The 26,612-nt window shown below is 41.5% G+C and overlaps 1 protein-coding gene across 4 annotated transcripts; it reads left to right on the plus strand.

Annotated features, from left to right (window-relative positions):
- The first annotated feature begins 1,333 nt into the window (after positions 1-1,333).
- ctl2 (Choline transporter-like protein 2) lies at positions 1,334-26,612 on the plus strand. Of its 4 annotated transcripts, none has more exons than XM_014203646.3 (22): positions 1,334-1,534; positions 17,205-17,253; positions 17,363-17,436; positions 17,607-17,691; positions 17,853-17,937; positions 18,048-18,158; positions 18,391-18,451; positions 18,655-18,781; positions 18,881-18,964; positions 19,089-19,201; positions 19,366-19,497; positions 19,746-19,845; positions 20,007-20,099; positions 20,234-20,318; positions 20,476-20,738; positions 20,877-20,971; positions 21,141-21,244; positions 21,425-21,498; positions 21,597-21,667; positions 21,815-21,903; positions 22,039-22,123; positions 22,907-25,376. In XM_014203646.3, the coding sequence occupies exons 1-22, from the start codon at positions 1,501-1,503 to the stop codon at positions 23,068-23,070; spliced, it is 2,178 nt and encodes a 725-aa protein (XP_014059121.1). In that variant the 5' UTR covers positions 1,334-1,500; the 3' UTR covers positions 23,071-25,376.

A 26,612-nucleotide genomic window follows, 5' to 3' on the forward strand; every position in this document is an offset into this window, starting at 1 on the left:
CAACACAATGTAACTCCAAGTCAATCACACTTCTGTGAAATCAAACTGTCCACTTAGGAAGCAACACTGATTGACAATAAATATCACATGTTGTTGTGCAAATGGAATAGACAACAGGTGGAAATTATAGGCAAAAGCAAGACACCCCCAATAGTGTGATTTTCCACTTTAATTTTGAGTGTGACTCCAAATCCAGACCTCCATGGGTTGATAAATTGGATTTCCATTGATTATTTTTGTGTGATTTTGTTGTCAGCACATTCAACTATGTAAAGAAAAAAGTATTTAATAAGATTATTTCATTCATTCAGATCTAGGATGTGTTATTTTAGTGTTCCCTTTATTTTTTTGAGCAGTATATTTCTAAGATGTTGGGCCCTGACTTTACCAGTAGAGTGCAGCACATTGGCATTTGTGTAATGAGCTCAATGTAACATGCACTAATATGATAGAGTATAATAGAGCTATAATACTCTACAAAGCTCATTGAAGGTTTGTTTCTGATTGTTGTTAATTAAGTGTGCAAAGAAATGTTGATTCCAGACATGCACCTACCCCATCCCACATTTAGGAAAAGGTCTATAACTAAATGAGAATTAAAGAAATTAATAATTGAAAATATGCACTTAAATCCCGTGTGACACTTGGCAGAAGCAGTGTGCTGTTGAAAGGCCCTAAGGAATCCTGCAGTGAGATGTCCATTTAGGTAAGACCTTCAAGGTACCAGCCATGCTGAGACAGAAACAAACTGACATGGTGTATAGTCACCGGGTGTTATGCTGAATTATCTAACTTTTTTATATCAGGCCAGTCACACATTTTGAACAATAGCCACGTTGATATGGTGCCAATGTGATGCCTTCCAGTGTATTGGACATGTAATTGTTTGCCAGTCATCTGAGTTGGATATATAGGCACCAATTCCAGCATTCTTTTTTCTTTTGGAAATAATATTTTAACTTGACTGCACGTCCAACACAGTTCTTACAAATGTATTGTGTAGCTCAATTAATCTGATAAATTATAAAACAAATTAGTGAGAAAGTAGGTTTAACCTCTATCGTACTCCTCCTATTCCCTTTTCACAGCGGTTCTTCCACTCCAGTTCTGACATATATTATTTAGTATTTTAGGAAATCTTGCAGCTTCTCTTCTTGACACACTGTATAAAAATATGTTCCTGAGCTCTGCATATGAAGATACATAGATAGGCTATACAGTCTGCATCTGATATGGTCACATTTATTTACCGTTATAATAGCAGTGTCATCGTGCTCACACCCACGTCCAGTGATTCGTTTATTTGCCCGTCATTCAAAGTTTTGTTGGCATTCACTGGTCAACTTTTTCAAGAAGGAACGTCTCGCAACATTTTTTGAGTTTGATTCAGATTTGGAGTGGACTTCAGCGCAGTAACTTTATCCGTAGGCTGCCATTTGGACTGGAAATTAGGATATATGTAGTCTTACAATTTTAGTTTACAAGTGGACTCACTAATTCATGATGGAACTGGAGGGTGAGAAACCGAACTATGGTAAGTTGTTAGCTTGTTTAGTTTATATAGGCTGCCATATCTCTTTAACAGCGCTTTCACTGTCCTGGGATAGCTAGCCGACCAGCCCCATATAGTTTCGTTTTCATGTATCAAGAAGACTGGAGTGTGGAATGCAACATTGTATTGGTGTGTGCTGGATGCATGTAACAATTTAACTCAGCATTGGACTATTACATATTTGATTTACCCCATTGACGTAGCCTAACTCAATCAACTTTTCTCTGTCTCATTTTCAGAGAATAGGCGAATGGAAATTGACTCTCACAATTCGAGCCATAATTTCCATGCGTAATAGTCTATGCTTGGTCTATGCTTCTGTTTTGGGCTAGTCTACAGATTTGATTAGCCTATGTTGTTGTTGCCTCTCTCACACTCCCACGCCCAGGTCTCATCCCTGTGCCAAACAATGATACTACTGATAAACATTCCATACAGTAAATGCACACTTGTATGCAAATACTGTAGCCTATCTCAAATGATCATACAATATGATTCTCAAATAGGATGTGGGCTTTGAAGTTTCTTTCAATTCTCTTAACATTTTCAGTTAATCAGTAGTAAACATGTAGTTTACTATTGTTAGGGTTAAGCTGTAGTGTCCCTGCTCGCCTTTGTGTGTCCAGTTGCTACATTCCTCAGCCTGGTATGGCACACTAGAGAACGACTCACAAGTTTTGTGCTGACAGAAATATGACCACCATCCGAATATAGATTAGTTAATTAAAAAATGCCTCATGGTTGATCTGAATCTGAATTTAGAGAAGATACTGTGTGTATTGTTTCAGCTATTGTCAGGAAAAACCTGCTATTCCCTGCAATATAAAGGTGATGGTAGGTTAACGGATCCAAACAATTGTTGTTCATGTAAGGGAAATGTTTTTTCTTGAAGATATGTTCTCATAATATATTACTTCATTTATGCTGCCTAAAAAGAGCAAGAATCTCTGCTGGAGTAGACAAACCTCTGCCAAAATGATAGAGTCTGACTCCACGCTTGTAATTTGGACTTTAAATATACAGTACCAGTCAAAAGTTTGGACACACCTACTCATTCCAGGGTTTTTCTTTATTTTTACTATTTTCTAAATTGTAGAATAATAGTGAAGACATCAAAACTATGAAATAACACATATGGAATCATGTTGTAACCAAAGAAGTGTTAAACAAATCAGAATATAAGATTCTTCAAAGTATGACAGCTTTGCACACTCTTGGCATTCTCGCAACCAGCTTCATGAGGTAGTCACCTGAAATCCATTTCCATTAACAGGTGTGCCTTGTTAAAAGTGAATTTGTGGAATTTCTTTCCTTCTTAATGCGTTTGAGCCAATCAGTTATGATGTGACAAGGTAGGGGTGGTATACAGAAGATAGCCCTATTTGGTTAAAGACCAAGTCCATATTATGGCAAGAACAGCTCAAATAAGCAAAGAGAAATGACAGTCCATCATTACTTCAGTCAATCTGGAAAATGTCAAGAACTTTGAAAGTTTCTTCAAGTGCAGTCACAAAAACCATCAAGCGCTATGATGAAACTGGCTCTCATGAGGACCACCACAGGAAAGGAAGACCCAGATTTATCTCTGCTGCAGAGGATAAGTTCATTAGAGTTACCAGCCTCAGAAATTGCAACCCAAATAAGTTCAAGTAACAGACACATCTCAACATCAACTGTTCAGAGGAGACTGTGCGAATCAGGCCTTCATGGTCGAATTGCTGCAAAGAAAGCACTACTGAAGGACACCATTAAGAAGAAGAGACTTGCTTGGGCCAAGAAACACAAACAATGGACATTAGACGGGTCGAAATCTCTCCTTTGGTCTGATGAGTCCAAATGAGAGTTTTTGTGAGACGCAGAGTAGGTGAACAAATGATCTCTGCATGTGTAGTTCCCACCATGAAGCATGGAGGAGGAGGTGTGATGGTGTGGGGGTGCTTTGCTGGTGACACTGTCAGGGATTTATTTAGAATTCAAGGCACACTTAACCAGCATGGCTACCACAGCATTCTGCAGCGATACGCCATCCCATCTGGTTTGGGCTTAGTGGGACTATCATTTGTTTTTCAACAGGACAATGACCCAACATACCTCCAGGGTGTGTAAGGGCTATTTGACCAAGAAGGAGAGTGATGGAGTGCTGCATAAGATGACCTGGCCTCCTCAATCACCCAACATCAACCCAATTGAGATGGTTTGGGATGAGTTCGATGGCAGAGTGAAGGAAAAGCAGCCAACAAGTGCTCAGCATATGTGGGAATTCCTTCAAGACTGTTGGAAAAACATGTGAAGCTGGTTGAGTGAATGCCAAGAGTGTGCAAAGCTGTCATCAAGGCAAAGGGTGGCTACTTTGAAGAATCTAATAAAATATATTTTATTTGTTTAACAGAGTGGGTTTCTCATTTTCACTGTTTGTGTTTTGGTTTTATGTGGGGTTTGCAGGGCCCTGTGAACAACATGGAGGAGGGATAAGGCGAGATTAATGGTTGACTTGTTAGCTGTCTCCCATCTCCAGCCATATGAAAGCTGTTTTTCTTCTTTCCTCTGCACACAGCCTTTTCCTCCCTCTGCCTGTCTTATGATGACTCATTTATTATTTAAAACCCTCTCTTTCATTATCTAATACTTTTCCCACTCTTCCTGGCACAATACATTTTACAACCTCAGTATAGGCTACTATTTAGTATACAGCACTGTTTGCCTCTTCCCTCTATACATGATTTAGGAATGTGTTATAACCCTCATACAAACAAGCAGTCAGGTCAACACCAGAGCAAGATGTTAATGGGAAGAAAAGACAGTTGAGCATCAAACTGCATTGTGGGAATAGTAAGCTGTGACTTGGCAGGAAATAAAGTTGAAGACATTCTGTGAAAAGTTGTTGGGTTAATGACCTCTAGCACGATATTGTGACACAAATGACTCTCTCAAATGACTGTCAAATTCAGTGTAGTACTCTTAAATGAATATAATGATGGAGGTGCAGATGTATTGGAATCTGACCAGTAGGAAGCATATTTAGTGATAATCAGGTATTATGTGTTTGTGTGGTTATAAATAGTGTAATGATTGGTAGTCAGAGGACTTATAGAGGCCCTTCGTTTTTCTTCTTCATGGTTTGTTGCTTGTGCGTTTGTTTTGCGGTCGTATGAAGTCTTTCTGCATTTCATGGAAATCTGTCAGGGTTTCACATAAGAAGGCGAAGGATAAAAAACATAACTATGGGGAGTTTGACACAGGTTACCATCGTGCAGAAATGAACAGTCCTCACTTGGTTTTAGATTGTATCTGTTTTTATGAAGAAATTGTTTTCAATATCTCCCCCAGCATTGCTCAACATTCATTTGACCCTAACTCTCCCATGTGCTAATGTTGTAGATGCATTCATATGGTTGTAATTGAGGTTTTCATGGTATAATAGGACTGCCTCAGAAATACAGTGGGGTTTAAGCTGTGATCTAACATAATCATCCCCATTTCACATCATGGAGTAATTTCAGGCCAACACATATCAGGAAACCTCAATAACAGGGGAACTGACAGGATCAGACAGCCTACAGCCCTGTGCTGTCTTAGATTATGTGTAATTATAAGACATATTTAGGAGAGTGGTTTGAAACTTGATCCAGAGTCTCTCTGATCTTTATTTCAAGCTCTGGCAAGGTCTAGCTACACTCTTAGAAAAAAGGGGTCCAAAAGGGTTCTTTGGCTGTCCCCATAGGAGAACCCTTTCTGTTTCTAGGTAGAACCCTTTTTGATTCCAGGAAGAACTCTTTTGGGTTCCATGTAGAACACTCTGTGTAAAGGGTTCTACATGGAACTCAAATAGGTTCTGGCTGGAACCAAAAGGGTTCTACCTAGGACCAAAAAGGATTCTTCAAAGGGTTCCCGTATGGGGACAGCCAAATAACCCTTTTAGGTTCTAGATAGCACCTTTCTTTCTAAGAGTGTAGCAATAGTGTAGTTTTGTGCTATTCATGAACATTTGCATTTGAAGTCCAGTCCAGCTGTTTTCTATTACAACAGCTGTCATCGTATTATCATTTCCCACATTGTCGCTTTTCTCAACAACTGTATTGAATAAACAGGCATCCCACTGGGCACACTCTGGTTGAATCAATGTTGTTTCCACAACATTTAAATGAAATTACATTGAATCAACGTGGAATGGACATTGAATTGACATCTGTGCCCAGTGGCATGCCCCTAGGGAAGGAGAAAAGTGTTCCCTGCTCGCCCCAATTATTATTGTTTAATCTGCTTGATCACAGTCTGGTCCAAACAGACTCATGTGACTTATTAACCCAACAGAAGTTACGTTTTGTTTCCATTCAGACAGCAGACAGCCTGAGTGTTTGATGTTATTAGAGAAAGTTATTAGGGTCATGGGGCCTGAGGAGAAGAGAAGAAGCAGAGGCCAATTCCTGTAATAGTGATGTTGAGTTATAGGACCACCCTCGCTGTTATCATTAGGAACCCCCATATATTTGTGTGGTATGCCCTTCCTCTTTCTGACTGATAGTCATCACTGTTGGACTTGGCTGCCCTCCCACAGCCTGTCTGGTCTGTCACATCTGGATGTTTGGAAGGTGAAAAACCCTATACTCTTTGGAATTCTGCATTGTTTTGTAGATTTTTTGTAGCTGAATCAGAGCCACGAGTAAGGGGTACAAAAATCGAGCACTATTTTGGAAATTACAGTGAGGGAAAAAAGTATTTGATCCCCTGCTGATTTTCTACGTTTGCCCACTGACAAAGAAATGATCAGTCTATAATTTTAATGGTAGGTTTATTTGAACAGTGAGAGACAGAATAACAACAAAAATATCTTGAAAAACAGATGTAAAAAATGTTATAAATTGATTTGCATTTTAATGAGGGAAGTAAGTATTTGACCCCTCTGCAAAACATGACTTAGTACTTGGTGGCAAAACCCTTGTTGGCAATCACAGAGGTCAGACGTTTCTTGTAGTTGGCCACCAGGTTTGCACACATCTCAGGAGGGATTTTGTCCCACTCCTCTTTGCAGATCTTCTCCAAGTCATTAAGGTTTCGAGGCTGACGTTTGGCAACTCGAACCTTCAGCTCCCTCCACATATTTTCTATGGGATTAAGGTCTGGAGACTGGCTAGGCCACTCCAGGACCTTAATGTGCTTCTTCTTGAGCCACTCCTTTGATGCCTTGGCCGTGTGTTTTGGGTCATTGTCATGCTGGAATACCCATCCACGACCCATTTTCAATGCCCTGGCTGAGGGAAGGAGGTTCTCACCCAAGATTTGATGGTACATGGCCCCGTCCATTGTCCCTTTGATGCGGTGAAGTTGTCCTGTCCCCTTAGCAGAAAAACACCCCCAAAGCATAATGTTTCCACCTCCATGTTTGACGGTGGGGATGGTGTTCTTGGGGTCATAGGCAGCATTCCTCCTCCTCCAAACACGGCGAGTTGAGTTGATGCCAAAGAGCTCCATTTTGGTCTCATCTGACCACAACACTTTCACCCAGTTGTCCTCTGAATCATTCAGATGTTCATTGGAAAACTTCAGACGGGCATGTATATGTGCTTTCTTGAGCAGGGGGACCTTGCGGGCGCTGCAGGATTTCAGTCCTTCACGGCGTAGTGTGTTACCAATTGTTTTCTTGGTGACTATGGTCCCAGCTGCCTTGAGATTATTGACAAGATCCTCCCGTGTAGTTCTGGGCTGATTCCTCACCGTTGTCATGATCATTGCAACTCCACGAGGTGAGATCTTGCATGGAGCCCCAGGCCGAGGGAGATTGACAGTTCTTTTGTGTTTCTTCCATTTGCGAATAATCGCACCAACTGTTGTCACCTTCACAACAAGCTGCTTGGTGATGGTCTTGTAGCCCATTCCAGCCTTGTGTAGGTCTCAATCTTGTCCCTGACATCCTTGGAGAGCTCTTTGGTCTTGGCCATGGTGGAGAGTTTGGAATCTGATTGATTGCTTGCTTCTGTGGACAGGTGTCTTTTATACAGGTAACAAGCTGAGATTAGGAGCACACTTTAACTTCTCTAGGGTAGGGGGCAATATTTTGACGTCCGGATGAAAGGCGTGCCCGTAGTAAACTGCCTGCTACTCAGGCTCAGAAGGTAGGATATGCATATTATTAGTAGATTTGGATAGAAAACACTCTGAAGTTTCTAAAACAATGCCACTTTATATAATGTTTTCATAACCTACATTACTCATCTCAAATGTATATACTGTACTCTATGCCATCCTGATGTAATGTATCACTAGCCACCTTAAACAATGCTGCTTTATATGTTTTCATACCCTACAATATTCATCTCATATGTATATACTGTACTCCATACCATCTATTACATCTTGCCTACGCCGTTCGGCCATCACTCATTTATATATTTTTATGTACATATTCGTATTCATTCCTTTACACTTGTGTGTACAAGGTAGTTGTTGTGGAATTGGTAGATTACTTGTTAGATATTACTGCATGGTCGGAACTAGAAGCACAAGCGTTTCGCTACACTTGCATTAACACCTGCTAACCATGTGTATGTGACAAATACATTTGATTTGATTTGATTTAACAGACTCATATGGCAGGCAAAACCTGAGAAAAATCCAACCAGGAAGTGTGGAAATCTGAGGTTTGTAGTTTTTCAAGTGATTGCCTATACAGTATACAGTGACTTAAGGTTCATTTTGCACTTCCTAAGGCTTCCACTAGATGGCAACAGTCTTTAGAACGTTGTTTCATGCTTCTACTGTGACTAAGGAGAGAATAAGAGGTCCTGGAGTCAGATGACTGAGAGAATGACATGAGTTCAGTGGCGCGCACTCACGTGAGAGTTAACTGTGTTCCTTTTCATTTCTGAAGACATTGGAATTGTCCGGTTGGAATATTACTGAAGATTTATGATAAAAAACATCCTAAAGATTGATGCTATACATCGTTTGACATGTTTCTACGAACGTAAATATAACTTTTTTTGACTTTTTGTCGTGAAATTTTGCGCGCGCTTCCTGCATTTGGAGTAGTGGACGAAACGTGTGAACAAAAAGGAGGTATTTGGACATAAATTATGGACTTTATCGAACAAAACAAACATTTATTGTTGAACTGGGATTCCTGGGAGTGCATTCTGATGAAGATCATCAAAGGTAAGTGAATATTTATAATGTAATTTTGTCATTTCTGTTGACTCCAAAATGGCGGGTATCTGTATGGCTTGTTTTGATATCTGAGCGCTGTACTCAGATTATTGCAAAATTTGCTTTCGCCGTAAAGCTTTTTTGAAATCTGACACAGCAGTTGCATTAAGGAGAAGTGTATCTATAATTCTTTGAATAACTGTTGAATATTTTATCAACGTTTATGATGAGTATTTCTGTAAATTCATGTGCTCATTCACCGGGAGTTTTGGGAGGCAAAACATTTCTGAACATTACACGCCAATGTAAAATGGGGTTTTTGGATATAAATATGAATTTTATCGAGCAAAACATACATGTATTGTGTAACATGAAGTCCTATGAGTGCCATCTGATGAAGATCATCAAAGGTTAGTGATTAATTTGAGCTGTATTTCTGGTTTTTGTGACACCTCTCCTTGCTTGGAAAATGTCTGTGTGGTTTTTCTTGTCTCGGCGCTGTCCTAACATAATCTAATGTTATGCTTTCGCCGTAAAGCCTTTTTGAAATCGGGCAATGTGGTTGGATTAACGAGAAGTGTATTTTTAAAATGGGATATAATAGTTGTATGTTTGAGAAATTTGAATTATGAGATTTTTTGTTGTTTTGAATTTGCCGCCCTGCTATTTCACTGGCTGTTGAATAGTGTGCATCCCACATAGCGTCCCACATACCCCAGAGAGGTTCTAAGAGTGTGCTCCTAATCTCAGCTCGTATAAAAGACAACTGGGAGCCAGAAATCTTTCTGATTGAGAGGGGGTCAAATACTTATTTCCCTCATTAAAATGCAAATCAATTTATAACATTTTTGACATGCGCTTTTCTGGATTTTGTTGTTGTTATTCTGTCTCTCACTGTTCAAATAAGCCTACCATTAAAATGATAGACTGATCATTTCTTTGTCAGTGGGCAAACGTACAAAATCAGCAGGGGATCAAATACTTTTTCCCCCTCACTGTAGGTTCATTTAGCAGACTTTTAGAGAGTGTAATCATGTTTCTTTGTCAATGTTATCAAAACATAGCCAAGTAATCTAATTGATGTTGCCTAATGGGTTGGTGCTGAGGCTCTGGCCTATCTATCTCTGCTATGAGCACAATGGAGAAAACAACAAAGACAAGACATGAATGGGCATCTGTTTCAGTGAAGTGCAGTGCTGTCTGTTGTCTCTGAGAGAGTCTCTCACTGGAGTAAATTAGGGAGACAGACAGTAGAGGTGACACACTCCTCAGGAAGATAGCCCTGTTTACCCAGCAGGCTTCAGAAAGTGGAAACTGAAGAAGAGATGGTTAGGACTCAGGAGCATCTTATATTCAGAGATATTCATTGTAAATGTAAATGTAAATGTTACAGCAGAGTTTTGTTTAGGATTATAGTCCATAGCAGGGATGGAATTACATATTGTCTCTTGGGATGCTCTAAAAATAGTGGACTGGACCAACATTGATATTTGTAACGTTTATGGGGGTGTCCTGGTAGCTCTGTAAATCGAACCCTGATCCAAAGTGTACAGACATCTAGTCCAGACCATAAAGAGGATGCTGTTTTTACTAGCAGAGATATTTGGAGAGAGGGCACACTTCCCTACCCTAACCACCAACAAGGCTCCATATCTAGTTTCGATATCTCTGAAGCAGTTATGTTATCTGCTGCAGTCAGCACTGTTGGTCAAGTCAATCTTATCTTGATGTTGAAAACTCCCTATGAGGGAAACAGTCATACATACACAGTGGCCTCCATCATTCTTAAATGGAAGAAGTTTGGAACCACCAAGACTCTTCCTAGAGCTGTCTGAATACTTATGTAAATGTGATATATCAGTTTTTTTGCCAAAATTTTGAAAAACCTGTTTTTGCTTTGTCATTATGGGGTATTGTGTGTAGATTGATGAGGGAAACATTTTTTTTAATCACTTTTAGAATAAGGCTGTAACGTAACAAAATGTTGAAAAAGTGAAGGGGTCTGAATACTTTCCGAATGCTCTGTATGATAGTTGACTCAGGACAGGTGCACATTGGATGAGTACATACTGTTTAAGTGCAGTGCTGTTCACCAGTCCCAAACAAAATACATTATTTCTGTTCTCTCCAGGTATGTGCATACACACATTCAGCATGGCAGTCACAATCTATTGCATAAATGAGCAACAGTACTCTATATTCTGTACATAGAGCACTGTAGACATCGGTATGGGTATAAATACAGGCATGGTGGACAGATAAAACATTTATTGGAAGGTTGACCTTATTTATGGTCGTTTTCACTATGAGAGGAGGAGAGGCTAGGGAGGAAGGATAATATTGAGGGGAGACTTGACTCAGGAAAAAATAGAAAAGTTCCAAAGCAAATACATGAAGGTCAAGAAAACCAGAAGGAAAACTGCCTTGTGTAGTACACTATACAATGAGTTCTCTGTCCACAAAAGAAACAGTGGTATATCTATTTCTTTGTGCAGATTCTTGGGAAACATCTAGCCACAGTAGTGTACCCTAATAAACAACCGATGTAGCAAATAACATTTGTCCTGATAGTGAATGTAGTGACGCTGGGCCATAGGCCCCCCTTTCAGAACGGATGCATTAATGGATTAAAGCTGCCAGGGCCTGACAGCACACTCCCACTCACCATGCTTCCCCAACAGAATACCACATTGTGCTCTTGTTCCTAATGTGTTGGAGCTTTTTTAATATCTTTTCTCAAGCCATAGAGAAGTTGTAGAGAACATGTGACACTGAAATGTGGGAATTTATGTCATACCCATATTATGTATTCAGTGGAGATCCAACTCTTGCAGGGTGAAATATCCTCCCTGTGCATAGCCCATCGAGATGTTGAGACTATTTTCTGCTGGTAGCTTGTAACAGTCTGCTACTGTGCTTGTAATAATGGGCCAGTAGGGTTTTACAGAAAATTAAGATAGAGGGAGCCGTTGCTTTCTCTCACTAACTTGTAATGAATGGAAAATGGGCAATTCCCAGAATGACATAGACTATCCCATTGGCCAAAACAAGTGACTACACTGCCTGGAAAGAGTATGGAGAGATTCCAACAGAAGCTTCTCATCAATACCCATTTTCCAAACACAGCTCATCATGAAACATACTCAACTTCCCCATAATCTGTCTTTATCATCAGCATACACAGCATCCCGTTGGGTTCAGACAAAGGCAATCTAATTGAGATTGCTTTTCATTGCTCACTGCTAAATGTTTTTTAATAAAAAGTAGTCTAATATCCCGCTAGCGTGCAAACCCAGAGTAAGCAGAGGAAATGGCACAACAGGATGTGGTTATGGATATGTGAATATCCAGCCAGGCTGGGTGAAACCACCCAATGTAATACAGTCATGTTCCCACAAGAGGGTGGAAAACACCTATGAATATGACATGCAATGGCTCTGAGAGGACACACCTGGATATAACAGAGAGGAATAGGCGAAGCGAGAGGTTTTACTTAGCCCAAAATATGTCCATGAAAATAAGCCCATGAAGTGAGGTATTTTCATATGGAGGTCAATGAAAGTGTCGATTTGATAAAAGAAAAATGTAAGATTAGACTTTATTTTGATAGTCCATCTGTAGATGCTCTATCCAAATAAAATGTGGCCAAATGTAATTGCTATTTTGCTACGTGAGGCTTATTTGATCGAAAATAAGTTTCATAATGGCTGGGTTGTTACGAATGCACTGATATAAGTGGACGCACATGGCATTTCGGCAACTTTGGAAGAAAAAAAACTACTTTACATCTGCATTGTGCCTGTTCTCATAGAGATAGATAGAGGACTCATCATGGACAGGGCTCGACATTAACACTTGTCCGCTTGCCCGGGACAAGTAAAACAATTGTCAAACAAGTTGTCCAAATGGACAAGTAAAAAACAATCACGCAAAAATCACAATATCAAACATTAGGTTACTCTGATCAGAATTGGATCTGTGTCCTCTGGATGCAATGTGTTGCACACTGTCCTCCCAATCTCAGCAGAGCGCATCTGAGTATAATATTGTAGGCCTGCATTGACAGGCCTTTACATCTTGCAGTCGCGAGATGCGTTTTTGATATCAAAGCAAGCCGCATGTGCACATTTGTTGATATTCATTGCTAGTTAGTGAGTTATTTGCCCAGTTATAGCTCATTTTAGTCATGAATGAAAATCATGGTGTGTATCACCTGCGTTCCAGTGGGCCATTACCAGAGGAGAGAGAGAGAGAGAGATATTTGCGCAGCAGGTAAATAATGATATACAACAGACTAACTAGATAGCCAACTCAAAACATATTGTGCAGTTTGGCTGGTTAACTCGCTAGTTGGGCTGGGCACCGGTAGGTGTATAACACTTAAATAAATCATATCAATCATTAACTATCTAGCTTTTAGCATGTATTAATGTCATTGTCATGTCCGATGTCCTAAAATAACTTTCCACCGGCACCGGTATAATCGCAAGTGGCCGACATGCAGTTGATACGGGTGCACAGTTGCTGAAACCAATGCTGCATACTCCGGTTGTAAAACCGTCTCTCAAGCGCTCAAAATTTCAACACTGGCCATGTAATTCTGACAAAGTTACAAGAATATTCCTAGACTAGGCTAATTGACAAGTAACTCCTATGCTGTCAAGATCTCCCCTGAACACTGAATATTTTAACCTTACAAATAGATAAACATCTTAGTTAGCTACCTCATCCACCTTAGTCATTTGATCCCTGGTTCATTGAATGAGGGAATTATTTTATAAAGACAATAAAAAGTATTTGGTTGTAATTGTAATGTTGCAGGGTGGCCAATCATGCTCCAGGAGATTCCAGGAGTGCTATTTGGTGTGCAGGCTTTTGCTCCAGCCTTGCTTGAACACAGCACATTGCAAAAAATCCACTGCTCAATAGGACCTTGATAAGCTGACTCTGGTGCGTATTTTACTTTGTGGGGGTTAAGTGCCTTGCTCAAGGCCACAACGGCAGGAGACACTGTATAATACATGGGATCAGACCAGCAGCCTTCCATTGTCAATACCAGTGTTAATAATGAATGTTATTTTGTGAAGTGGTTACTTGCATAATACAAAACAATTATCAGTCATATTTTTGGCTTTTTTTGGAGGGGGGGGGGGGGGGGGTGGGGGGGGTACAAGTGCCTTGAGCTTTCGGACAATTAAAAAATCTGTCCTACTTAGCTAAAAAAGTGAATATCAAGCCCTGATTGATTTAGCCATTGAGGACTTCCACCATTTTTAAAGTAGTCAACTGGGTGGGGATTCCTATGAGTTGGAAGCAATCAGCCAATGAAGAATAAGAAAATGTACTACCTTAAAATTGTGTTGCCATGCTGTCACGGACAATATAATGGCACAGATACAAAGATGAGTCCCCTATCTATCTCTATGGCCTATTGTTCACAAGCTTATCTGCCCTCTCATTGGCTAGAATGGTCCCTCCTCCTGCCTGCCTTCCATCTTTGAGAATATGTATTTCCATTGTTAGAGCAGTCGCATGTCTATCTTGTCAATATAATAGACAATCTTTGGCTATAATGAACTTCCTAATGAGCAACTTTGAATTGAATGCACCTTGTGAATAATCCATTGGGCAGAGGTGCGCTCAGTTTGCTTGAACGTTTGCTACTTCGCAGAAACGGTTTGTACTGATGCTTGTACGTTTTTTAACAGACTTTGAGGTACATTTGCTCCCGTTTGGTGGGTGTGGCGAGTCGTGCCTTGATGCTATGAGTGACGTATTTAAAGGGCAGAGGCCATGATACAGCGTTCCCCAACCGACAATCCAACCCCCCTTCTCACCTGGCCGTTCAGTACATCACTGTTAACGTTCAGATGAATGTTCCAGAACATAAAAACATACTGAACGCAGCCCTGGTGTGACAAGAATTATTCAAACGTAGAATAAGTGACTGTTAGAAATAAGTAAATAAAGCTGCGTTTACACAGGCAGCCCAATTATGATATTTTTTCCACAAATTGGTCTTTTGACCATCCACATCAGATCTTTCACATCAGGGCCCGGTTTCCCAAAAGCATCTTAAGGCTGAGTTTATTGTTAGAACCAACAATGGCCCAGATCTTTTTCAGAGCTGATCTGATTTGTCAAAAGGCCAATTAGTGGAAAAATATCAGAATTGCCATTTAAGATAGCTCTAGAAGTTAAATAAGGTATCAGAATATAGCTTTGTGTTTAGAATAGCTTCAGGGGTGGAGATCTTGATTAATGCGCTCATCTATCCAGTATTATAACCAGCCCACCTTATTATAACCAGCCCACCTTATTATAACCAGCCCACCCGCAGCTCTCATCAGTCTTCAGTGCACACAACAGTTTTTTTGTTTTTCCCCCCAAACACATGCTTTTGTTCACTCCTGTGTAGTTTGCTTGGGATCCACAAAGATGTCCAGCAGCTCTTTCACAGAGGGGGAGGGGAGAGTCAGTGTAGTGAAAAACAAGGAATTGTCTCCACCCATTTTGCCTGGTTTGTGATCCCACCCTTCCCTGTAGGTGAGCTACCTGACCAAACTCTGGGGAGAGAGTGTGAAAGAGGTAGAGAAAGCCAGGAACAAAGTGAGAGAAACACAGACAAAAAGAGCTCTGTGTGGAGGGAAAGGGGAAGAGAAAGGAACAGGTGGACTAGAGATTTGAGCTAGGCAGCTGTTGGGGGGAGGGAAAACAGTGGGTGGACTCTGAGGAACAGGTGTGCTCAGAGCTGTTGCAGACAGGTTGGACAAGTTTCTTCCCACAATACCTGTCTCTCTCACGTTCTTAAACACATCAGTTGGCAGGAAAAGGAAGTGAAGCAAAAAAGGGCAGAATAAAAAGAGGGAGAGTGTTCCGGTCATTTATAAGCTGACTACCAGAAAGGAATTTAAAGATGCCTGAGGAGCAACCCTATTACGGAAAGCATGGTAACTTCTAATTGCTCCAACTTGGTTTAAGTTTCATTAGAGCTCATGTGGTTTTACCTTTTTTAACCTTATGAAAAGCTGTTTGTGTCTTCTATGATGGTTGGTTTGGTTGTAGCTTAAATGTGTTCTTGAAGTGCGATAGAGCTTTTCTCACTGCTTGAATGTTTTAACGACTCTATCAGTTGGCGCTTTTTAAAGGGTGGTGTATTTTGTCTCTAGAGAAGAGCGGCACTGGGTGAAACTAGACCTCTAGTATTGGCATTATGACAACATGGCTGAGAATGGGTGTGGGTTAAACCTGCTGATTATACAGGTGTGGAGAAATGCAAGTGAACAATAAATCAGAATGTTTTCTCTCCTTTATCAAATGTTGCTGCATTGTGTGTGTATATAAGGACTGGACTGAAAAATTGGCAGGAAACATTTTGTTTTCAGCCCTGAAAAAATATAAATGCGTCAGCCATTGTTTTGGGCAAATGTTTCTGCACTTTGCTCCAGCCTACACTCCCTCTACAAGCTGTTTCCACCATGGCTTTTGAAGGGCATCTCAGGCTGATTATGCCCATTTAACACTTTAACATCCAGACTCTGTATCTCTGTGCTTGTGGATTGATGTTCTCTGGGGGCAGGCCCACTATAATGCATGCTGCAATAGCACCCTGAACACTGCTCTGCATTATTAATGGCCGCCATGCTGAACATCATACTCTATAGTATCTAGCCTAGACACAGTGGTTCATCCACCTAAAGACTGTAATTATTGATGTTCTGTGAAGTTGAGATTCAGTATGGCTCAACTTGAGCACTTCTGACTGATTCGTAATAATCGTACCCTTTCTCATCTAGGCCTAAACGTAGTTGACATTAATGCCTCATTTTGGTCGTCTGAGGATTTAGAACTGGCAATGAGTGAATGTAGTTTGCACATGACATATATAGTCCCTCCTTGTACAGTAACTGTAGTTAACTTTGACTTATGTGGGCTGATTGCAGATGTGGAGAGTCTGTACTCTCTGTGCTCCTCCTCACCCTGTTGGAACTCCAGGGTTCAGATCCAGGCTACACATTATATTGGGTGAAAGGGAGAGAATATTGTGCACTGGTTTATAGCCTAGTTTAATTTGGGGGATGTCATCATTTACCTTTTTTAAGAAGAAATTAATACTGATGAAAACGGTAATCTGTCATTTTGTGTGTCTTATGTCCTTCAATCAAATGTAACATCGGCTGAAAGAGACATCACACACGTTCATTCCCCACATACGCTGCTGCTACTGTCTTATGTATCCTGTTGCCTGGTCACTTTACCTCTACCTAGATGTAGATCACAGGAGGCTGCTGAGGGGAGGACATTTCATAATAGTGGCTGTAATGGAGCAAGTGAATGGCATCAAACGCATGGAAACCATGTTTGATGTATTTGATACCATTCCACTCCAGCCCATCCTCCCCAATTAAGGTGCCACCAACCACCTGTGATGTAGATGGCTACCTGCAAGCCATTTACCATCTGCAATGGTATTCCTACTGTATGTTTCAGTACTTGCATTCTTTCCATCTAGGTGAACCAAGAAAGTATGACCCCACCTTCAAAGGCCCCATCTATAACAGGTGAGAGGATTGCCAGTTCATCCACACTGTAGTCAGGACGGCACATAATTCGCATCTAAAAACTATTGGTCCCATAATGTTTCCATATCTCCCCCTCTCTTTACTCTAGGGGCTGCACTGACATTGTATGCTGCATCTTCTTCATTATTTGCATACTGGGCTATGTTGCAGTGGGAATTCTGGGTAAGTAATGTGTCCTGTCGGCACAAACAAGCTTAACTGACCCCATATTAAGGACTTGGATATGCCCTTGGGTATGTCTCTGAGTGCTGCTCACCTAAAGCATGTCTGTGTGTTAAAGATGTCTGGTATTTGATTGTTTCTTTGTTGTTGACGGTTCCCTTCTCCCCTAGCCTGGTCCCAGGGAGACCCCAGGAAGGTGATCTACCCCACAGACAGCAGAGGACAGTTCTGTGGGCAGGCAGGCACACCTCTGGAGTAAGTTCTGCCCTCACCATACATGCATAACAGACAATCGCTAACACTCACATGTGTTGGTTGTCTCCATCATTCCCCCCTGGGCATTCACTCTCTTTAAACCTGTCTTACCCAACACTGCTCTAGTGTTCTCTGAACAACTGGTTGTGTGTGTATTGTAGGACGAAGCCCCTGCTGTTTTACTTCAACATCATGAAGTGTGCCAGTCCCATGGTGCTGCTGGAGTTCCAGTGCCCAACCACACAGGTGACCTGAACCTTTGTTTTCAGTTGATACATTCTTGAACGCCATGTAATTTACGTATGCCTATGCACTTGTATTATCTTGTCTCATGGTGACATTTCTTTTGCCATCAGATGTGTGTGGAGAAATGCCCTGATAAGTTCATGACGCTCCTGAAGGCCTACGCCAATAAAGAGGACTTTAAGTATTATAAGAACTTCTGCAAGGAGGGTCTAGAGGGGCTGGTGAGTAGCATGTGAAGAGGAATCTGAGATGGGTGGCGTAGTAGTTTTCCAAAATCAACATGGATGACAATGTCAAGATTCCTTGGTTTCCAATGTCAAGAATGTGACCGTGTTTTGTTCTACAACTATAGTGTTCCCAGTGGCAGTTTAGTGTGAACAATTCAAACTTTGAATATATGTTGCCGCACCAATGGTTGAGATACTAAGTTCTGGATGTTCATGTGTGTTTTAGACTGTAACACAGATCCTGAGTTCTGGCCTGTGTCCTGCCATGCTGACGCCAAGTAAACCCTGTAAGTACGGCTCTAGTCTCTTTTGCTCCCCTATCCTGTCTACCTGCCCTTCTTCCGTTCCTCTGAGTCGAACTCCCCAACCCTCCATCTGGCCAGCCCATCCTCCACATTTCCGGAATTTGAAAAAAGTGAAAGACATTATTTTAGCTGCTCTCCCTCATTGTCCTGTGTCTTCTACTTCACCCCCCTTCCTCTTCCTCCAGTCACCCGCAGGTGCTTCCCTGCCCTGGACCAGAAGAAGGGAGGGGAGATCACCGTGGGAAATAACTCTAAGTTTGATGATGGGGAGGGGAACATTAGAGATGCCAAAGATCTGGTGGCAGGGGTCAAGTGAGTCCACAGATAAACAGCATTTGCATGATGTTTTCCTGTGATGGGTGCTAGTGCTACATCAACAATCAGCATTGGTCACTGTATTTTCTTCTATAGGAATGCCACAGTGGTCATTGAAGCTCGACAAGTGGTCATGAAGATCTTTGAGGATTACACACAGTCCTGGTACTGGATCCTAATGTAAGTCAGCATCTTCTCTTTGACACTATTGTGCAGTAATGCATTCACATTGAATTCCAAAGCACTTGATCAGCACAGAGTCAGTTACGTAGCCACTCAAGTCTGTCTTTGTGTCGGGGTTCAGAGGGTTGGTGATTGCCATGCTCATCAGTCTCCTCTTCATCGTCCTCCTGCGCTTCCTGGCCGGGATCATGGTGTGGGTCATGATCGTCATGGTGATTCTGGTCATTGGATACGGTAAAGACCAGTTCAACAGAAGTCCATTTTGAGTTGTTTCTTAATGTTCATATCTCTATATAAACTCTCTATAATCAACAAAGCCATATCCTGTGTCCCTTTTCCTCATCTCTATCTAAATGCTGTACTTCCCTCTTGTGGCCACGCTCTGTATTGCACCACAGGCATCTTTCACTGCTCCATGGAGTATGTTAGCCTGAAGTCAGAGGCAGGCTCTAATGTCACTCTAAAGGACCTGGGCTTCCAGACAGACTTCTCTGTGTACTTGCATATCAGACAGACCTGGCTGGCCTTCAGTAAGTCTCCCCACTAACCTCCTCTCAACCTTACAGCAAGTGTGTCTCAGGAGGTATACACCTGGACCAATGCATTAGTTATACTGTATATCACGTTAGCCAGGTAACCTTTATAAACCCTTAGATATATTGCATTGCAGTGTTATCGCAAGCATAAAGTGATACTAAGGACAACTAGGATTCCTGTATAAATGGTCGTGACTGAATTCTCCATTTGTTTTTATGCCATTTCTCTCCTGTTCTCTTAGTTATTATTCTGGCCATTGTGGAGGTCGTCATCATTTTGCTGCTCATCTTCCTCAGGAATAGAATCCTCATCGCCATCGCTCTCATCAAAGAAGCCAGCAGGTCAGGCAATGGGAGTGCTCTCTGCACTTACAGCCATTTCTAATGGGATTGGATGGGAAATGGATCATTGAATGCTAGATCATTGTGGTTAAAAGGAGGATGTAATACACAGATGGTGGATAAGACCTTTCTAGTGCTAAATTGTGATGTTTTGTTTACAGGGCCATTGGGTATGTGATGTCAGCCCTGTTTTACCCCTTGTTCACCTTTGCCCTCCTATCCATTGTCATCGCCTACTGGGCCGTCACCGCTGTGTATCCTTCATGTTTGGAGAAAAATGACTCATAGGCTTGAGTAACTCAACATGCTCTTCTGAATGATTGATGTGTATTTGCTGGGATTTGTAGTTCTCTGGGTCATACTGTAGTCCTTGACAGCCTCTGGCCAGGTTCCTGTCCACCTCCAATCAGCCCATCTATAAGGTGTTCAATGATACGGCCTGCGATCACTCCAGGAAAATCTGCGAGCCAGCTGTGAGTCCTGCTTTTCCGTTAGCCCATGCAGTATATCACCATCGAACAGCCTGATCTTAACTGGAGAGACATTGAACCATTGGCTCACCTCCATGATAAAAGTGTATACAATGGATAGAATGTCAACTGTTGATTCTTCTCTACCTGTCTCCTCCAGAACTTCAGCACCTCCAGTATGAAGGCGGAGTGCCCAGACTCTAAGTGTCTGTTTGCCTTCTACGGTGGAGAGACGGTCTACCACAAGTACCTGATTGGCCTGCAGTTCTACAATGTCTTCCTGTTCTTCTGGTGTGCCAACTTTGTGACAGCGCTGGGTCAGATGACCCTGGCTGGGGCCTTTGCCTCCTACTACTGGGCCTTGGTCAAGCCTGACGACATGCCTGCCTTCCCTATCTTCTCATCCCTTGGCAGATCACTCAGGTCTGTGTGACTGTTTACATTCCTGTTCCTTACCAAGTTGGGTGTTCAGATATGTACGTGATGCTCTGTTGCCTATTTGGGTATCTTGATGACATTTAATAAGGTTGGTTAGTGACATCTCCTCACTCCCCTGCTCAGGTATCACACAGGTTCCCTGGCGTTTGGCTCTCTCATCCTCTCCATCATCCAGATCATCAGGGTTCTGTTGGAGTACATCGACCACAAGCTCCAAGGTGAGCCATAGATCCTGTATTAGCAGTACTACGGTATGTTGATATTAACACAGCTGTCATTGTATGCCCGCATCATACTTCACACTAGCTGTGTATGAATGTTGGGTTTTTTAGTACTTGTGTTGGCTCTGATTGGTTCTGCCCTACTGTGTGTTGTTCTCTCCTAAAGGAACCCAAAATAAGTGCACGAAGTTCCTGCTGTGCTGTCTCAAGTGCTGCTTCTGGTGCCTGGAGAAATTCATCAAGTTCATCAACAGAAATGCCTACATTATGGTGAGTGTACCACCTGTTTGTGTGCACCTGCTATGCCCAAATGTCACCCAGTTAAATGCATGTCATATTGGATATAATTAATTGCAGAGAAGCTTTGTCACCTGGGTCATCTGACTGTTATTAACTGTGGGAAAATGTTTGGTTTATGCTTGATTATGAATTTGAGCCTGCTCCCTCTAGGTGGCGATATATGGCAAGAACTTCTGCACTTCTGCCAAAGATGCCTTCTTCCTCCTTATGAGGAACATGATCAGGTGAGGGAGTGTGCTGTCTCTTAATGTTTGTGTTGACTTAATGAACTTTACAAAATGGACTATGATCCATCACAACGTATCACTGTTTGACCTTGCAGGGTAGCCGTCCTGGACAAAGTGACAGACTTTCTGTTGTTCCTGGGCAAACTCCTCATTGTGGGGCTTGTGGGTAAGTGACGCTGTTTCTACAGGAAACATGATGAACAATAACACACAGTAGGGCCAGTTTTCTAATGATTGTATTTAGTTTTATTACATTTCACTGTTGACCACCAGTTGTGCTATTGGATGATAACTCTTCCGTCCTGTTTCCCAGGAATCTTTGCGTTCTTCTTCTTCTCTGGGAGGGTGAAGGCCTTTGAGAACACAGCCCCCAACCTCCACTACTACTGGGTTCCCATCCTGGTGAGTAGTATAGCCATGCTCCGGGTCTGGTGGGTTATGTACAAAGACATGTAGTATAATCTCTGCTTTAAATGTAGCTGAGTGTAACCTACGGTGTTGTGTATAGTAATGGTTGGAGTGTGTTTCTCTCCTCAGACGGTGGTGGTTGGTTCCTACCTTATTGCCCACGGCTTCTTCAGCGTGTACGCCATGTGTGTGGACACACTCTTCCTCTGCTTCTGTGAGTAACAGTAGAACCATCCCCCTCTTGCATTACGCATTGTCTTTCCCCCACAAACACAAGGTACCAGTGGTGAGAAAGTCTTCCCTGTGGCTCAGTTGGTAGAGCATGGTGTTTGCAACGCCAGCATGGTGTGTGCAACGCCAGGGTTGTGGGTTTGATCCCCACGGGGGGCCACTACAAAAAAAAAAAAATATGTATGAAATGTATGCATTCACTACTGTAAGTCGCTCTGGATAAGAGCGTCTGCTAAATGACTAATGTAAGGTAAAGGATTATGGTGTACACAGTATACTCAGGAAATGGCTGCCTCGTGTTGGCAACTCTTTTACATCTCAGCTTTACTAAATGGCAAGTTTTGAAGTCAAGATGTCACAATGTGTCTAAAGTTCATGTTGTCCTGAAACAGTGACCTCCTCTCCCTTTCTCCATGACCTCTTTCACTGCTAATGGTGTTGGTCTGCCACTAATTATGAATTGCATGATGATATTCTGGTATTCTTCATAATGCTTTATTGCTAAGTTATTGATCCTAACCCAGCTATCTAGGACTAGTGTTAACTTGCTGGTTGCAGACAATGGGGAAGTTTAGGTGTTGATCTATTCATTTAAAATGCGAATGGGTGCTTTTGCTGGGAATTTTGACTGACTTTCTTTCTCTTCCTTCTCAATTCATATTGTTTTCCTCCATCTCCCTTACTAATGCCACCCTTCACCTTCATCATCCTGTTTTCCAATCAACCATCCCTTGACCCCATTTAACACACACACACACACACATAGGCGAAGACCTGGAGAGAAATGATGGCTCTCTGGCAAGACCGTATTACATGTCAGCTTCGCTCCATGACATTCTGTTGGGGAACAAGGCTGTGGAGGAGACAGAGGAGCCAACCCAGTCCTCGACTCATCAGCCAGACGACCAAGACGTCCAGCTGAAACAATAGCAGCCTCCGATGCAGGAGAAAGACGAGGACGTTTAGGAGTAGTTATAGCAAAGATACTGTGGACGAGATCTCGATCTGTCTTGTAGAAATGGGCATGCTACTCATGATTGGTAGATCGACATCAAAGCCTGAATTTGGACAAGTCAACTGCTTGACCAGTGTTTTCCTTCTCCCTATAGAAACGTGTATGTGTGTGTATGTATATACGGTTGAAGTCGGAAGTTTACATACACCTTAGCCAAATACATTTAAACTCAGTTTTTCACAATTCCTGACATTTAATCCTAGTAAAAATTCCATGTCTTAGGTCAGTTAGGATCACCACTTTATTTTAAGAATGTGAAATGTCAGAATAATAGTCAAGAGAATGATTGATTTATTTCAGCTTTTATTTCTTTCATCACATTCCCAGTGGGTCAGAAGTTTACATACACTCAATTTGATTTCTGGTAGCATTGCCTTTAAATTGTTTATCTTGGGTCAAACGTTTTGGGTAGCCTTCCACAAGCTTCCCACAATAAGTTGGGTGAATTTTGGCACATTCCTCCTGACAGAGCATGTGTAACTGAGTCAGGTTTCTAGGTCTCCTTGCTCGCACAGTTTTTCCATTCTGCCCACACATTTTCTATAGGATTGAGGTCAGGGCTTTGTGATGGCCACTCCAATATCTTGACTTTGTTGTCCTTTTGCCATTTTGCCACAACTTTAGAAGTATGCTTGGGGTCATTGTCCAATTGGAAGACCCATTTGCGATCAAGCTTTAACTTCCTGACTGATGTCTTGATGTTGCTTCCTCATGATGCCATCTACTTTGTGAAGTGTACCAGTCCCTACTGCAGCAAAGCACCCCCACAACATGATGCTGCCACCCCCGTGCTTCACGGTTGGGATGGTGTTCTTCGGCTTGCAAGCTTCCCCCTTTTTCCTCCAAATATAACAATGGTCATTATGACCAAACAGTTCCATTTTTGTTTCATCAGACCAGAGGACATTTCTCCAAAAAGTACGATCTTTGTCCCCATGTGCAGTTGCAAACCATAGTCTGGCTTTTTTATGTTGGTTTTGGAGCAGTGGCTTCTTCCTTACTGAGCGGCCTTTCAGGTTATGTCGAAATAGGATATATTTTTTTACTGTGGTTATAGATACTTTTGTACCTGTTTCCTCCAGCATCTTCACAAGGTCCTTTGCTATTGTTCTGGGATTGATTTACACTTTTCACACCAAAGTACGTTCATCTCTAGGAGACAGAACGCGTCTCCTTCCTGAGCGGTATGCTGGCTGTGTGGTCCCATGGTGTTAATACTTGTGTACAATTGTTTGTACAGATTAATAACGTGGTACCTTTAGGCGTTTGGAAATTGCTCCCAAGGATGAACCAGACTTGTGGAGGTCTACAATTGTTTTTCTGAGGTCTTGGCTGTTTTCTTTTGATTTTCCCATGATGTCAAGCAAAGAGGCACTGAGTTTGAAGGTAGGCATTGAAATACATCCACAGGTACACCTCCAATTGACTCAAATTATGTCAATTAGCCTATCAGAAACTTCTAAAGCCATGACATAATTTTCTGGAATTTTCCAAGCTGTTTAAAGGCACAATTATTGTATGTAAACTTCTGACCCACTGGAATTGTGATACAGTGAAATAATCTGTCTGTAAACAATTGTTGGAAGAATTACTTGTCATGTGCAAAGTAGATGTTCTCATCGACCTGTGTGCTCTTAATGGTTGGAGTTGGCAAATTATAGTAGTTTCATTGACTTGGAAAAAAGAGACCAAACGATAAACAATGCTAGGGATTCCACTGATGTTTTAGTGAACATGTTGCAGTTCTGACATTGTTGCTAGAAGGGAAACACTGTCGGCCATAGGAAACAATGTGCCTAATTGACTAACTATCCTTTTTGGTCTGATGTATTGAACCTCCTACATATCATTGTTTACAGTTAAAGCATTCAAAAGATCTCTGCAATGCTACCATCGTAAGCAGTAATACTATCAGTGCATTATTAAAATGTTGATATTTTCAATGATCTATAAAAGTCATATGCAGTTTTGTATATACTGAAATGTATTTCTTAGTTCCACTTGTGAGGGAAGCGGCTCCATTTTGTTCTGTAAAGCAATTGCAATCAGATCCCTTATTGCCTTGAAATGTTTGCCTGTCAGCAAGGTCTGTTTGATGCACTGCCCTGGAGACGGACTCCTAGGATCTATGAGCATTAACTGAATACAGTATCTCTTTTCTCGCTATTGTGCATGTTGGTAGTATGTCTGCTAGTGATTAAAGCTGCCAGTCTTTCTGTTATTTGCCTTTCCTCCTCATTCTCTTTCTGCATTGTGTTGATGGGGAACAAGCTAAGGTAACTAACTTCCTTTTGGGTTTGACTAGGCAAGCTTTAGCAATTCTGTCAAAAGCAGGCCAATTATATGTTTTGTAGGATGACATGTTAAATGACTTAAAGCATTTCTGTTTAACTTGGCGTAATCTTTTAAGCTTTGCTAATGCATCACAAGTTGGTTCTTATCTGGCCCCTGCTTGGAAATGTAACAATGTTCAAGTTTTTCTTTTTGAAGTAATTTTCATATTTCTGTCTGTTTTCCCTGCTTCTTTAGTGGAGGACCTGGAGAGGAACGATGGCAGTGCGGAGAGACCCTACCTGATGTCTGACCGCCTCCTCAAAGTCCTGAATAAGAAGAACAAGCCTGAACCAGCAGAGTAGAGCTCTCCCATGTGGTGTGGAGGAGGGCAAAAGCTCTGGTGTGTACAGATGTGTATATAGTGGAGTATGCCTTAAAGACCGGGTTGGCCAAGGACCTCATGCTGTCACTCATCCAGTACCTATGTGGCAATCTGTTGTCAGAAGTCCAAACAATCGCTGCCGTCCTCTGTGGTAGAGTGAGGCGTATAAATCCTAAATGGAATTTTAACGCTGCATGCAGAGTGCTTCTTACAAGGATGTTTATTTTTTTTTTTTTTTTCATTGTTATTTGGTTTGGATGAAATCAGTTAATTTAAGTATATTTTGATGACCTAATTTTCAAAAACCAGCAACCAAATGTGGCTCTTATTGAATATAGTTGTATGTTACTGTAATCAGACCAGCTGTAAGCCAGTATGTTATGAGCATGCTTTGTTATGAATATTACTTGGAGTGTGTTACATGAATGTGAGCACAGAACTGATCTATTTAGTTAAGTATTTTATACATTTACATAAAGCAGCACTTTTGTATGTAACCTATGCAATTATTTTAATACATGCAGTACTTCAAACAAGTTTAAAATGTATAACTACTTTTTAATTGTTGCAATATTTTCTCTGCTTTGTCATTACCAAAGCCATTAATACAGTACTGTATCCCCTTTTTAACCTGCTGTTAAACATCAATGCTTGCTCTCTGTTTAACTGCCAGGGAATGAGCGGTAAAGGAATGTATTAAGATGGTGTGAAGCTGAAAGCAGGGAAAAATATGGGTTGTGTATGTGAATCTGTTTTAAGTGCCTGTGGAGTTCTGAAAATAAAAATAGTTTTGTACATTTA

This window comes from Salmo salar, chromosome 06, assembly GCF_965601325.2.
Source record: "Salmo salar chromosome 06, fSalSal1, whole genome shotgun sequence".
NCBI classification, from domain to species: Eukaryota; Metazoa; Chordata; class Actinopteri; order Salmoniformes; family Salmonidae; genus Salmo; species Salmo salar.